This window comes from Corvus hawaiiensis, chromosome 6 (assembly GCF_020740725.1).
Source record: "Corvus hawaiiensis isolate bCorHaw1 chromosome 6, bCorHaw1.pri.cur, whole genome shotgun sequence".
Classification (NCBI taxonomy): Eukaryota; Metazoa; Chordata; class Aves; order Passeriformes; family Corvidae; genus Corvus; species Corvus hawaiiensis.
The window spans coordinates 17259109-17271150 of record NC_063218.1 but is presented as its reverse complement, the minus strand read 5'-3'; the positions used below and the strand labels follow the sequence as shown (position 1 = coordinate 17271150).

The window sequence follows — 12042 nt, the reverse complement described above, 5'->3', positions numbered from 1 at the left end:
CTTTACTGAAAAAATGAAATATAAACTGTCAATGACTGTTTACTATGACTTCTTCAGAGAGCTTTCTTCTATCCTCTGGCAAATAGAAGAATAAATTAAATGGTATGATATGATAAGTTATTAAAGCCCTCCTTGCAAATTTTGGGACAAATTCTTGTTTATTTTTGCAGTCAATTTCTTGCCTTAGAAATAAATAAATAAAGCACGAAACTCAAAGCTGCACATAAATAATGTTTGGCTGAATAAGATCCCAGGAGACTTTAGTCTTACTTGGATTTGTGAGTAATTTGCCGTACTTGAAAAAAAGATTGATTTAGCTGAATTGCCGTCATATAAAACAGAGGTGGATGGAGTCTAATCTGAACAAGTGTGTTGCAAAGGAGACTATTTGTGTAATGTCCTAGTTCCTCCCCCTCCTCCTGAACTGCCTGGACTTCTGTCAGCAAAGTGCCTAAGGAAAAATAAAACAGGCAAGCAAGCTAATGTGGTATCTTGGATCTGGGAAAAGAAAGGAAACAGCAATGGGATGGAGTATTAAAGTAAGAAAAATCAATTATTTGATTTACCAGGTGGCCTTTGAGAGGGAAGCAGCAGTATTGTCTTCCTGGTTCCCCTGCATCAGTATCCACAGGAGAGACCAGGACAGCAGGAAAAGGCAAACTGGAGGACACAGGAAAAACACTGCCACAGGTTGCCAGCAGTAGCATTGGCATACATACCTGTTATCTTACTTTTACAGTGCTTTCTGGCTCATTGCTATAGTCATGGAAAGGTTACAAAGCTGAGGCCTGGTGGCATGCATGGAGCTGTCCATCTTACATTTCTCAATACAGTTGCAAAAGAACGGGAGGTAAAAGTCAGCTTTTAAACTCAGATGTATAATAGCTATTTCTGCTACTTTTTGTGGTAATGGAAAGAATGAAAATTTTTCTTCAATGAAGGGTCACACAGAAGGGTAACCTGCTCTTTTCCTGGAGAGCTGAACTGCTCAGGTTAAACTTGCTTGTACAAATTCCTGTCACATGCTCTGCAAGAGAAACTAAATTTCTCTAAAAGAACCTAAATGTGAATTCCCCTGATGGGTACAAAATAACAACAACAGCAAAAACAAAGGTGCCCTGTTAGATGTGAGGAAGGTAGTAAATTGATCATGATGAAGAAATCTCCCTCTGCAGATGCCAGCTCCTCCTTATCTTTCACGAGAGGAGAGAAGACAGCAGAGGAAGGTGCAGAGCTGACTGCTTTGCTGTGCTTCTGTATCTCTCTGTCTGCTCCCCATCCTCAGCACCTTCATTTTATGAAGGGTGAAAACTCACATGTACTTCTGGGAGCAATAAAATAACTTTTAGACCGTTGACACATTGGCTGTAGTTTTTTGTTTTATCAGCATTTACAACCTGCTCTGAGAGCCATTCCTGCTGGGCTGTTGTTTCTTCTCTGCTCCATCCCTCTGGGTTTTTCAGCCTCTGCCTGTGTTCTCCTATACAGAGTTGCCCGTAGCAACACCCATTTGAAAAGGCCCCTGGTGCCAGCAGCAGCACTGGCAGAGCTCAGCTCTCTGAGCCTCCCCTAGTGAGCAGGACTGAAGGAAACATACCTCCAGAAAACAGCAGTTTCCAGGAATGAGAGGGCAGCATATCCAACACCAAAAGCATCTGATTAATCACTTACCTACTAGGAGCTGGTCTGGTGGAAACCCCATCCCTGATGTTCTTTAGAGTCAGTGCTGCACCCCATTTTCCCAAACCCCTTTCACACCCAGAACCACCTCCTCTCTCACACCTGCCTGCTTCTTGTGGGATTGTGCAATTTGCTGGATCAAGACTGAACTGGTTAAAAATACTCTGACAAAAGGTTCATTTTTAAATTGAAAGAGAGTAGGTTTAGATTAGGTATTAGGGAGAAATCCTTTACTGTGAGGATGGTGAGGCACTGGAACAGGTTGCCCAGACGTTGTGGATGGCCCATCCCAGGAAGTGCTGAAGGCCAGGTTGGATGAGGCTCTGACTAACCCAGTCTAGTGAAAGGTGTCCCTGCCCATGGCAGGGGGATTGGAATGAGATGGTCTCTAAGGTCCCTTCCAGCCCAAGTCATTTTATGATTTTATGATTTTTAACCTCTCCTTTGGATCACTGTGAGGCTACAGACAGCTGCACTGGCACAAGAAAGACAGTGCCAGGGTCAAGTGGGCAAGAGCTGCCTCTGCTGCCATTACCACTGAGATAAATTCTTATCAAATATCAGTGTAAATTGAGAAAGCTACATTTTTTAATCAGTGTAGCTGACAAATTCTATATTTATGTGGCGATGCTGGCATAACTGCAGCAACCAGGCTCAAGCAGAACTTGGTAGGTGGGATCCACTTACAGTGATCCACTGGAGTCCTGCACTCAAATTTGCTATCACGTGAAAGTATAAAGGATTTGATATAAAGTGCCCATTGCGGATACAGAGCCAGCATCTGTCAAGTCTGTTCCTGGAGATTCAAGTCCTAGTGTCTTTCAACTATTGGGATGTTTCGACTCAGATCTGCACTCTACATCAGGTCATTTATCCTCACTCCAAGCTCCTTCTGCATTCTCTTTCTTTTCTTCCTTCATCCCCAGCATATGCCAGTTCTTGTGAAACCATAGTTCTGTAGTTTTTGACCCACCAGATTACACAAATTCCATTTGACCAAATAGCAGAACTGCAACAGCAATTAACAAGGCTGGACGTGGCAAGGTCTCTGATCAAGAACAGCTGAAGTTGGCATGTTGTTACTCACAATAGTGGTGCAGCTCAAAACGGGGGATTGAGGCTTCAAAATCCTCAAGCCTGCCCCCCATCAATGGTAATAATGCCTTCATTTTCTTATTTGGTGTTCATTGCCCTTAAATTTATCTTAATAGGTGGGAATTATATTATCACTGTTCTTACAGCTATTGCTGTTCTCAAGTTCAAACACAAATTAGAAAAGAAGTGTGTTTGGCAGATCTCTAATAAACATGGTAAAATAGAAGTATATTATAGCTTCTCAAACTGAAAGTGAATTTCTATTGGTCATGTAGAACATGGGGTTTAGAGAGACTTGGAAAATACACAGCAGGTGTCTAAATCATGGAAGAGAAGCTTATGGAAACAGTAGTGGGAACCCAGATTTTCCTTAGCCAGTGCAGTGGTTAGAAAAGTTTACTCAGAAGATACCTTCCTACTCAAAGCAGTCAAGCCAAGGTTTTAAATTTTTTCAGCCTGTCAAATTGTTTGTGTGCCTGACCCAGCTCTCGGGGATCAGTACAGGCAGCACTGTATGCTTTGGCTCACTCCAAAGAGAGCACTGCTGCAACAAAAGGTTGTGTAAAATGGGGGATGCAGAAGTTTTAAAATTATGTGTTAGCATTTTACAAGCCAAAGCAGTAAAGCATGTTTCATTTTTAAAGAAATCTATGCTCTATCAGTTGGTATCACTGTGTTGTGGAAGACCTGATCCTTGGGCAGACTATGTTGACATGTGCTTACTCCTACAGCACTGGAATAAATCTGTCATTTCCTCACACCTGCTCGCATCCCTAAGTTGTAACTATGCTGAATTGCCTGCCCTCACACTGCTGAGTTTAAAAACAGTCACTTCAGCCTATTTAAAAGAAAATTAATTGGAGGATACCGTAATAAAACCTCAGAATTTACTAACCGAGTAGAACAAATAAAGCAATATTAAATTGTACTATAAGAAGCATAACTGTACAGTCTCCTTAAAAGGATGCTTTTTATGGTGATATATAAAAGGTGGAAGTTTGGGGTTTTTTGAAGTTGCATTTTCAAATGTACCAAAAGTAATATTCCATAAGCATTGATGTTTTCAGTAAATCTGAGGTGAGCAACGTCCCTGAAAAAAACCATCCCATGTGCTGAATGGGCTGCAAAGCAAATGGTGTCTTTGCCTGAAGCTTCAGAGGTGTCCTCAGACACAATTGTTCCAAGGTAAAAATGGCAAAGTCTTCAACTGAAATTGTGAATGTTTTGTAGAAAGACAAGAGTGGAAGAACTGCACATCCTCTTCCCCACAAGCTCCAAGGCCTCAGCTGTGGCAAGACATGTAGGAGGTAATCTACAGAGCACTGCGTGTTTTCATAATTGAGTTGTGAGCAAAAACTAAAATACGTGTAGTCATGATTATTCTGTGTTGAAGGGAAACATGTACCCTAATAATGTATGGAGACATTACAGTAATTTGCCATTCAAACTATGTATTTTTAGCCACAGAATCTTGTTCTCAAATTTAAATTGACATCCAGTAAAGTAAATCTGGTTTGCTAATATCCCTTAATAATTTTATGAGAATACATTGGTTCTCACATCAAAATTTGTTTGGTAGGAGGTATCCAAAATTCAATCATGTGCATGACGTCAGTTAGCCCAGCCTCCCTCATCTCTGTTTTTTATAGTGTCAGTAAGTATGTCATGTTTAATCTCAATGAAATGCTGGAAGCTGATTAATTAGAGGCTTCTAAGATGTTTCATAGTAGCTATTTTCTAATATACATGCTTTATTAAGTAATGAAGCAGGGTTAAAAGGATTTTCTGAGCTTGAATTAATTTTTTGCTAAGAAACACAAAAAAAGTATAACATCTAACCAAAAATGAAAGGAGAAGATGGAAGGCAGGAAGGATAGAATGTGCAGCAGAGTTGCAATAACATGCAAATCCTGACTGAGCAAGCAGGGAAGCAGAGCTCCTATAAAAACAAGAAAAATTCCCAGCAAAGCCAGATCAATAGTCCCCTTAGTCCTGTGTCATTCCAAAAGCAGCAGGAGATGATGCCATTTGGGAATGCACACCAGGTCAAAGTCATCAGTCCATTCCCCTTGTACTCCCTCAGCATACACAATCATTGGATGTGGATGTTAGAAGCTATCTTCTCTGCTTGTGGACCCTCTGTCCAACAGCAGATCTTTTTCAAGACAAGTTTACTAGACATGGAAATGGAAATTAATATGACTTTCAATAAGCTCACCTGCTCAGTGAAGATCTAAGCAAACATGGTAATCTACAGGCTGCACCCATACCAGGTTTTGGGAAGGACGTGAAGGTATTGCTAGGCCTTTTGCACTGCCAAATACTGCGTGGGGTGTGTGGTAATGACTCACAGATGGTCAAGCAGCTGGACCAATTACTGGCAGTACAATTCCTGAGGTACTTCTTGAAGCAAGGTGTCAGGGTTTTTGTTAGTGATGTCTTCAGTAGAAGGTCTGCTAAGATATCTTCCACTTTAATCATTATGTTGTCAGTTGTGGGTCTTGTAAATGAATGTTGAAAAGGTCCTGATATTGAAAACTGCTGTTCAGAGGATAGAAGGAAGAGAACATGAATTGGCTAAAACATGCATATGAAACAGCTGCCGTTGGTAGCCAAAGGTTGTTCAAGTATTCAGATCTTCTGTCTTGTGACACCTTAACATCAGTGTTACATGGGCAATAACAGATCTTACACAAAAGAAAACTTTTTGGGGTGGCAGGGTGTCTTAATGTCTTTGGGCTCATCTGTCAGTGCACATTCACAGAGATCAATGGGATTTAATTTGCTATTCACTCAGCAAGACATCTTCATTCCTCTTTCCCTGAACCATGCATGCGCTTCCAGAATATTTATTAAATGTTGAAATAAGGATAGATTTTATGTTTGATTTTGCACTAGGTACTTTCAATGCTTTTTAGCATGGACAGCACTGGAAGCTTTATTTCTTAACTAGAAGGATTTATCATTTCATAGAATCACTGAATGGTTTGTGTTGGAAATGACCTTAAAGATCATCTAGTTCCAACCCCCCAGACATGGGCAGGGACAGTTTTCACTAGACCAGGTTGCTCAAAGCTCCATCCAGACTGGCCCTGAACACTTCCAGGAATGGGGAGTCCACAACTCTGGGCAACTTGTCCAGTGTCTCACCACTCTTAGAGTAAAGCATTTCTTCCTAGTATCTAATATACACCTGCCCTCCTTCACTTTAAGGCCATTCCCCCGTGTCCTATCCCTATATTCCCTTTTCAAAAGTCTCTTTCCATCTTTCTTGTAAGCCCCCTTTAGGTACTGGGAGGTATTGTAAGGTCTCCTCAGAACCTTCTCTTCTCCAGGCTGAACCACCCCAACATTCTCAGCCTGTCTTCCCAGGAGAGGTGCTCCAGCCCTGTGATCAACTTAACGGCTCTCCTCTAGGCTCGTTCCATCAGGTCCATCTTTCTTGTGTGGGGGCCACAATGCTGGACACAGCACTCCATATGGGGTCTCACAAGAGCAGAGAGGCAAAAGCACCTCCCTCAATCTGCTGGTCACGCATCTTTTGATGCAGCCCAGGATGTGGTTGCCTTTCTGGACTGCAAGCATGCATTGCCAGGCCATGTCGAGCTTTTCATCCACAAACACCACCAGGTCTTTCTCCCCAGGCTAATCTCGATCCATTCTCTGCCGAGCCTGTATTTGTGCTTGGGATCCCCTTGACCTGTGTGCAGGACCTTGCGCTGGGCCTTGCTGAACTTCATGAAGTTTGCACAGACCCACCTCTGAAGTGGTCTTTTGAATTACCTAAAGCTTGTCATTCCAGTTCTTCTGTTAGGAGAACTATTAGCAGTGCATTTTGAAAAAGATAAATCATAAAGCCAAAAACATGTCAAGATTATAGAAAAACATGTTTTAGCAAGCCCAGACATAATCTGGTAAAGAATGCTATTGTCATGTTGGTAAGCAAAACATCACTCTTGGGACTGCAAGACAGCTGGTGGCTGGTTTTATTTTTTTTGCTAGATTTTCTTTAACCATTTCTTAGAAAACATCCATTGTGGCACTTAAAAAGCAAAACGTTATTCAAAGTCAAACTTTAAAATCACATATTTAAATATGTATTTAAAAATATGTATATATATACACATATATATACACACACTTATAAATATACTGAACAAAAAGTACTTTAGCCAATTTTCATTTTATAGGAGGCCAGAAAGGAAAGGACAGTGGTGAGTTTTGTCAAATCCAGTATGTGTGATACAGATTTTCACATGTTCCCAAAGATCCTGGAAGGCAGCAACATTTAGCACACAGCAAAATGTGGCATCACCAGGTCAACAACAGTTTTCATTAAAGTATCAGCACCCCATGAGCTCTAATTGCCTTGATGAAGCCGAGTTCTTTGGAATAATTACTAGCCAGTTCTTTGGTCCTTTTGTTATTTCAAAAAATATTTTTGCACTGGACCAGCTAATATGGTCATTCAACATTCTAATGTTAATATATATTTAAGTCATATTATACTCCTGACAACACACAGCACAGTCTGGTGTGTTTTTGTTTTGAGGGCTTTTTTCTATATTTTGCACTTGTGGGAGTTTGGCAGCTGTGGTCTGCCTATGCTGCTGAAACCGGGTTAATTTTTCTCTGTCTACATCATTCTTTATCATACGTGTTGAGAATTTTTTGAAAACACTCCGTAAAAGCATAATCTTTTCCTCTTCATTTGAAACTCCTTTGGAGAATGTGACTTACTTTTCTACTTGTTAAAGAAGTTGCTGTGACTTTGAAAGCATTAATTTGTTCAGCTCCTGGCTGGGTGATTTTTTTCTGTGTAGTTCAAAAACCTTTCTTTCACAAGTCTGATAGACTCAGTCTCTTCAAGTACTTCACTAACAGGCTTTTTATTTTAGAAAAGAGTCCTTTGTGGCACAGGATTTTGTACCTATTTTTCAGCATGTACGTGGTATGCTGTATCAAAGCACTATTGCCTTTTCATATATGGCAAACTGTTTTGGACTTGGCTTCTAGGAAGCCATTATAGAGAGACAAAAGATGGCACAGAGTCCTTTTAGTGCACATAGGACTTGATAAACGGCCTCAAAACTTTCAGATTTCTTTTCACACAGTTAGCCACTGAACACTTAGAGTCCTAAGAAATCCTATTATTTAATTATGTGTGTCTTTTCCAAAGCAAAATGTGCTGTTCAGTGCTGTGAATGATGAGGTTAGAAGCCCTTAAACCTTAAACCTATTACTAGTACAGGTGGCATCTTCAAAACTTCTAGAAAGACCCAGGACTTTACTTTGTCATTTTTTCAAGGGTTTTGAAATTTACAAGTAGATTGTATTTGGAGTAAATTGGGCATTTTTTCTTCCTCTGGAAGAATATTTAATGAATTAAATAGACAATACTACTGTGGTTTTGGATAAACATATTTAGTTTATTGAAGCTTTCTCAGCTTCACCATTTTCATAAGCAGATAGGAAAAAAAAATTTAATTAAATGTAGTTATTTAACTGATCATCATTAACAGTAGCAAGTAAAACATGCCACATCTGTGAAAAAGGTATTTGCAAAGCTGAGTGTTGTACATAAGCTGCCAATTGCTGAACCTTCCTTCTTCCAGGCTTAACAGCTTCCACAAGACTGGGAAAAGCTATCTTCCAAAATAATCTGTAATCTCTAGGATGAATCTTGTGATAAATTTCTCTTTCTGCTTTTTAAAATGTGTTTCCTTCTCTAAACACTAATGTTTGAAAAGATGGGCCTTTCTGAAATCCCTGTTCCTTAGCATGAAGGCCGGGACATGACCTTCAGGCTTCAAGAAAATGAGTAGCATGCTATATTGCCCTCCAGAGTTCATGTAACCTCTTCAAAGTTCAGCCAGGCATTTCACCCACAAAGTTTTTACTCTTGTATTTTTCAGCCTTATCATTTCCATTCAGGAATTGTCATCAGAGAAGATGAAGTCTTCTCAAAAGCTCTGTTGGAAATCTCCCTTTTTGGGTCAGGTAGCGCAGATACCTCTGGGTGGATAGGAGAGCTCCTCTAGAATGGCTGACGCTTCCAACAGCAGTGCAGTAATTGCTCACAAACAAAAGCTGTTAATTCAGTTAACCCACTTGCAGAGAAAAAGCTCATAAAGCAGAGAGAAAGTAAGTAAAGACTTATTAAAATAAATGAATAATTTTAATAAAGATCTTTAAATAAAGATGTCAAAAGCTACTATGGGCCATTTAACCTTTAATCGTAAGTGTTTCAGAAACAGTTTCACAATTTTGCCTCTGAAAGGATTCACTGCAGTTTTATCTTTGTATATATGAACATCTCAGTTTCCAGACATCACTGAAGTATGATTTTATTTCCACAAATCTATAAATATCTGACTGGAAAGCCAGAGATGCCTTTTATCCTCTAGATGAATTCCCATCCAACTGGGCACCTACCAGGTGCAAAGGAGGCCCTGCTGAGCAAGGGGGCTGGACTGGCCAGTCTCCAGAGGTCCCTTCCAACCTTAGCCACTCTCTGATTTTGGAATGCCCTTACTACATCACTTGTTCAGTTATATCAGAAAATGCCTAGCTCTGTAGCTTTTAACTACTCCTTAACATCTTGCTATAATCTCATTCAGTTCTCCCTGCCTCTGCATGCCTGTCTTGTCCTTGTTTAACTGTTTGCGTGGGTAAGGAAATGCTGAGATCTTGAATATGTCTGATGCACAGAGAGCAGGACTGATCATCACCCAGATAGATGAGAAGAGATTCAGCCCTTGAAATAGGTATTGTGTTGTGGGTGTTTTTACATTTGCAATGGCACAACACTTTGACAGCAAACCAGAGTTGCTTAGGAGGATTTGGAGTAGCACAGTGTTGAACCTCCCTGTCATACTTTACATGTAGGTCCCGTTTTACATAAATGTTTGGACCCATTAAAATCATGTGAGTAGACTTGGTCACTGAATTTATGTTTGTCTTACAGACATTTGCCACTAGAGCTGTCACTAAAAGAGCGTCTCTGGGTTCACAGGAAGGGATATATGCATTACATTTAGGACATCCATGAGCCAGGGACTTAGCAAGTGCTTTTATGTTTTGAAAATGCCAGACATTTCAAAAACGAAGGTACACGCCTTGCTGTTGTGTGGATAGAAGCCAGCACAAGGTTTCAGCAATGACTTACTCTTTTCTCTGAGCCAAAATTCACTGTGCTTTCTACTGTTGTTACATTTCTTTGATTTTTTCTTCGTTATGTTATCTTAAGTTTGTCTTGACATTTTTGTACCTGGTGCCAAAAATGCTTTTTTTGTAGGTGGTATAGTCTTTGGAGAAGCCTGACATTATTCAGGTTGAGCAACCTGATCTAGCAGAAGATGTCCCTGCCCATAACAGGGAGATTGGATGAGATGATCTTTGAAGGCCCCTTCCAACCCAGACCATTCTGTAATTCTATGATTACTTGACAAACTCAGATTTTTTCCCCAAGTGTCCATCTATCACCCCCCACCCCAGAATAAGTTTTTTGCTTTCAAAGTGTCAAAAAAGTGAGAAATAGCCTTTGCCCCCTTCATAAGTCCTAGCTTTTGAGACACAGATTAATGGATAAGGAATTCAGAGTTAATAAAACCAAAGTTGAAGTTTATCATCATATGCTCATTGCAACCACTCTCAGATTTGTCATTTCTCCATCACCAGCTCTCCAGTGATGAATATTCACTGAAATCTCTGATAATGTTGTCTGTCATCCTCTGCCAGTTTTTAAAATTGTAATTACAATATTAATATCTGCTTCTGCTTTTATATGGAATATTTAAAAATCCTTACTACACACAATACCAACAGCCTTTCCTATATGGTGTGAGCTCATGGGCTTTGCTTTATATTTGTAGGCCCTGAAGCACCTGCATGGGTACTATGATTTTTTTTCCTTTATTCTTAGTTATTTGGGGCTCTCTGTCAGTCTCAGAGAAACTAAAGCAGTATCTGTACTGTCTTTTATGCTATGCTCCTTTGATCTGTCTTTTAGTTTGATGTATGCAAGCATCAGGCCAACCTAATTTTCTGGGTGAGGTTTTTGTTTCCTGGGAGGTAGCGATGCTGAAGTCCTTGGCACGTGGTGGTTCTGGTAGCGGTGGCTACCAAACTTCCTCTCTGACATCAAGATAAGGCTTGAAATTGGTTAGGAAAATGTAATCACACACAAACACACCTGCACATACACTGTTTTTTCAGCTTACCAAAAGTAAGTTCTTATCTGTGTCCAGCTTCCTTACAGCCTGTAATACTGCAGACTTTTTTATTTTCTTTACTTTTTTAATACTCACAGCTGAAATATTTTTACTTTAGTTGAATCACAAGTGACATTGTTGCTTAAAATTGTTGGTATTTAAAGCCAGAGAAGAGCTTTAATTTTACAAAATCGCCTCCACTAACAGTATGTCCCCAAGCTCAGGTCACCAAGAGGATTCAAGTAGGCACCACTTGGTTTTTTCCCCTGAGGGGAGCCAAAAAGCCTGCCTTAGTTCCCGTAGTTTTACCCCTAAATGAGAAGACATGCTAAAGATTTACTCCAGAGAAAAGCTGTACATGCCAACAATAAAAGTAATAGTAAGAAAATTTAAACTAACCTTTGAAAATTCTTGAAATATGGGCAGCTTTGTGTGATTTAAAAAGGAAAATTTTAGAGTAGGCATACCCATAGCTTAATGAACCCACAGCATTATGCTCCTATTCCATGGTAGTTGGGGTTATCATGTTTACACAGACTAAATGACTGCAAACAAACCCTTGAAACAGTGTTCATTACATTCACGATTCAGATAAACTATTATCCTGCCAAGGTGAATTATGGCTTGAAGTTACTGCTATTTGTTAGTAAGGCAGACTATTCAATAGAAAAGAAATGTTTATATTCAACAAAAAAAACGGTTTCTATGTATGTATATATATCTGACTCAGATGTAATTTTGTATATTTTTCCGTTTTGCATATATATATGCGAATCTTGTCCACAGAACTAACACTTGTCAGTATTACTGTACCCATACCAAGGCAGAAGCTGTTAAGTACATTTGAGCAAGGATTTCAGGTTGTCTTGGGGCCAGGCACATACAGGCACAAGTGCCTTTTCATACATCATATTAAAACAAAAATGTGATTGAATATTAAATACAAATACTAATTTAATACATGTTATTAAATTAGATAAATGTTTATATGTTTTAAGGCTAAATAAAAACCTTTAAATGACTGTTCAACAAGTTACAAAGTTTGAAAATAGTA

At 39.6% G+C, this 12042-nt stretch overlaps 1 protein-coding gene across 2 annotated transcripts in view; it reads left to right on the top strand.

Moving 5' to 3' along the window:
* KCNK13 (potassium two pore domain channel subfamily K member 13) overlaps window positions 1-12042 on the top strand; it is a 49998-nt gene that overhangs the window by 29920 nt on the left and 8036 nt on the right. The window contains exon 2 of one of the 2 annotated variants that reach the window (XM_048308233.1): window positions 4006-4082. The exons of the other annotated variant lie outside the window; for it this stretch is intronic. Within the exon in view, the coding sequence (XP_048164190.1) occupies window positions 4006-4082 (77 nt within the window). The remainder of the gene's footprint in view (window positions 1-4005; window positions 4083-12042) is intronic. 2 annotated transcript variants of the gene reach the window in all.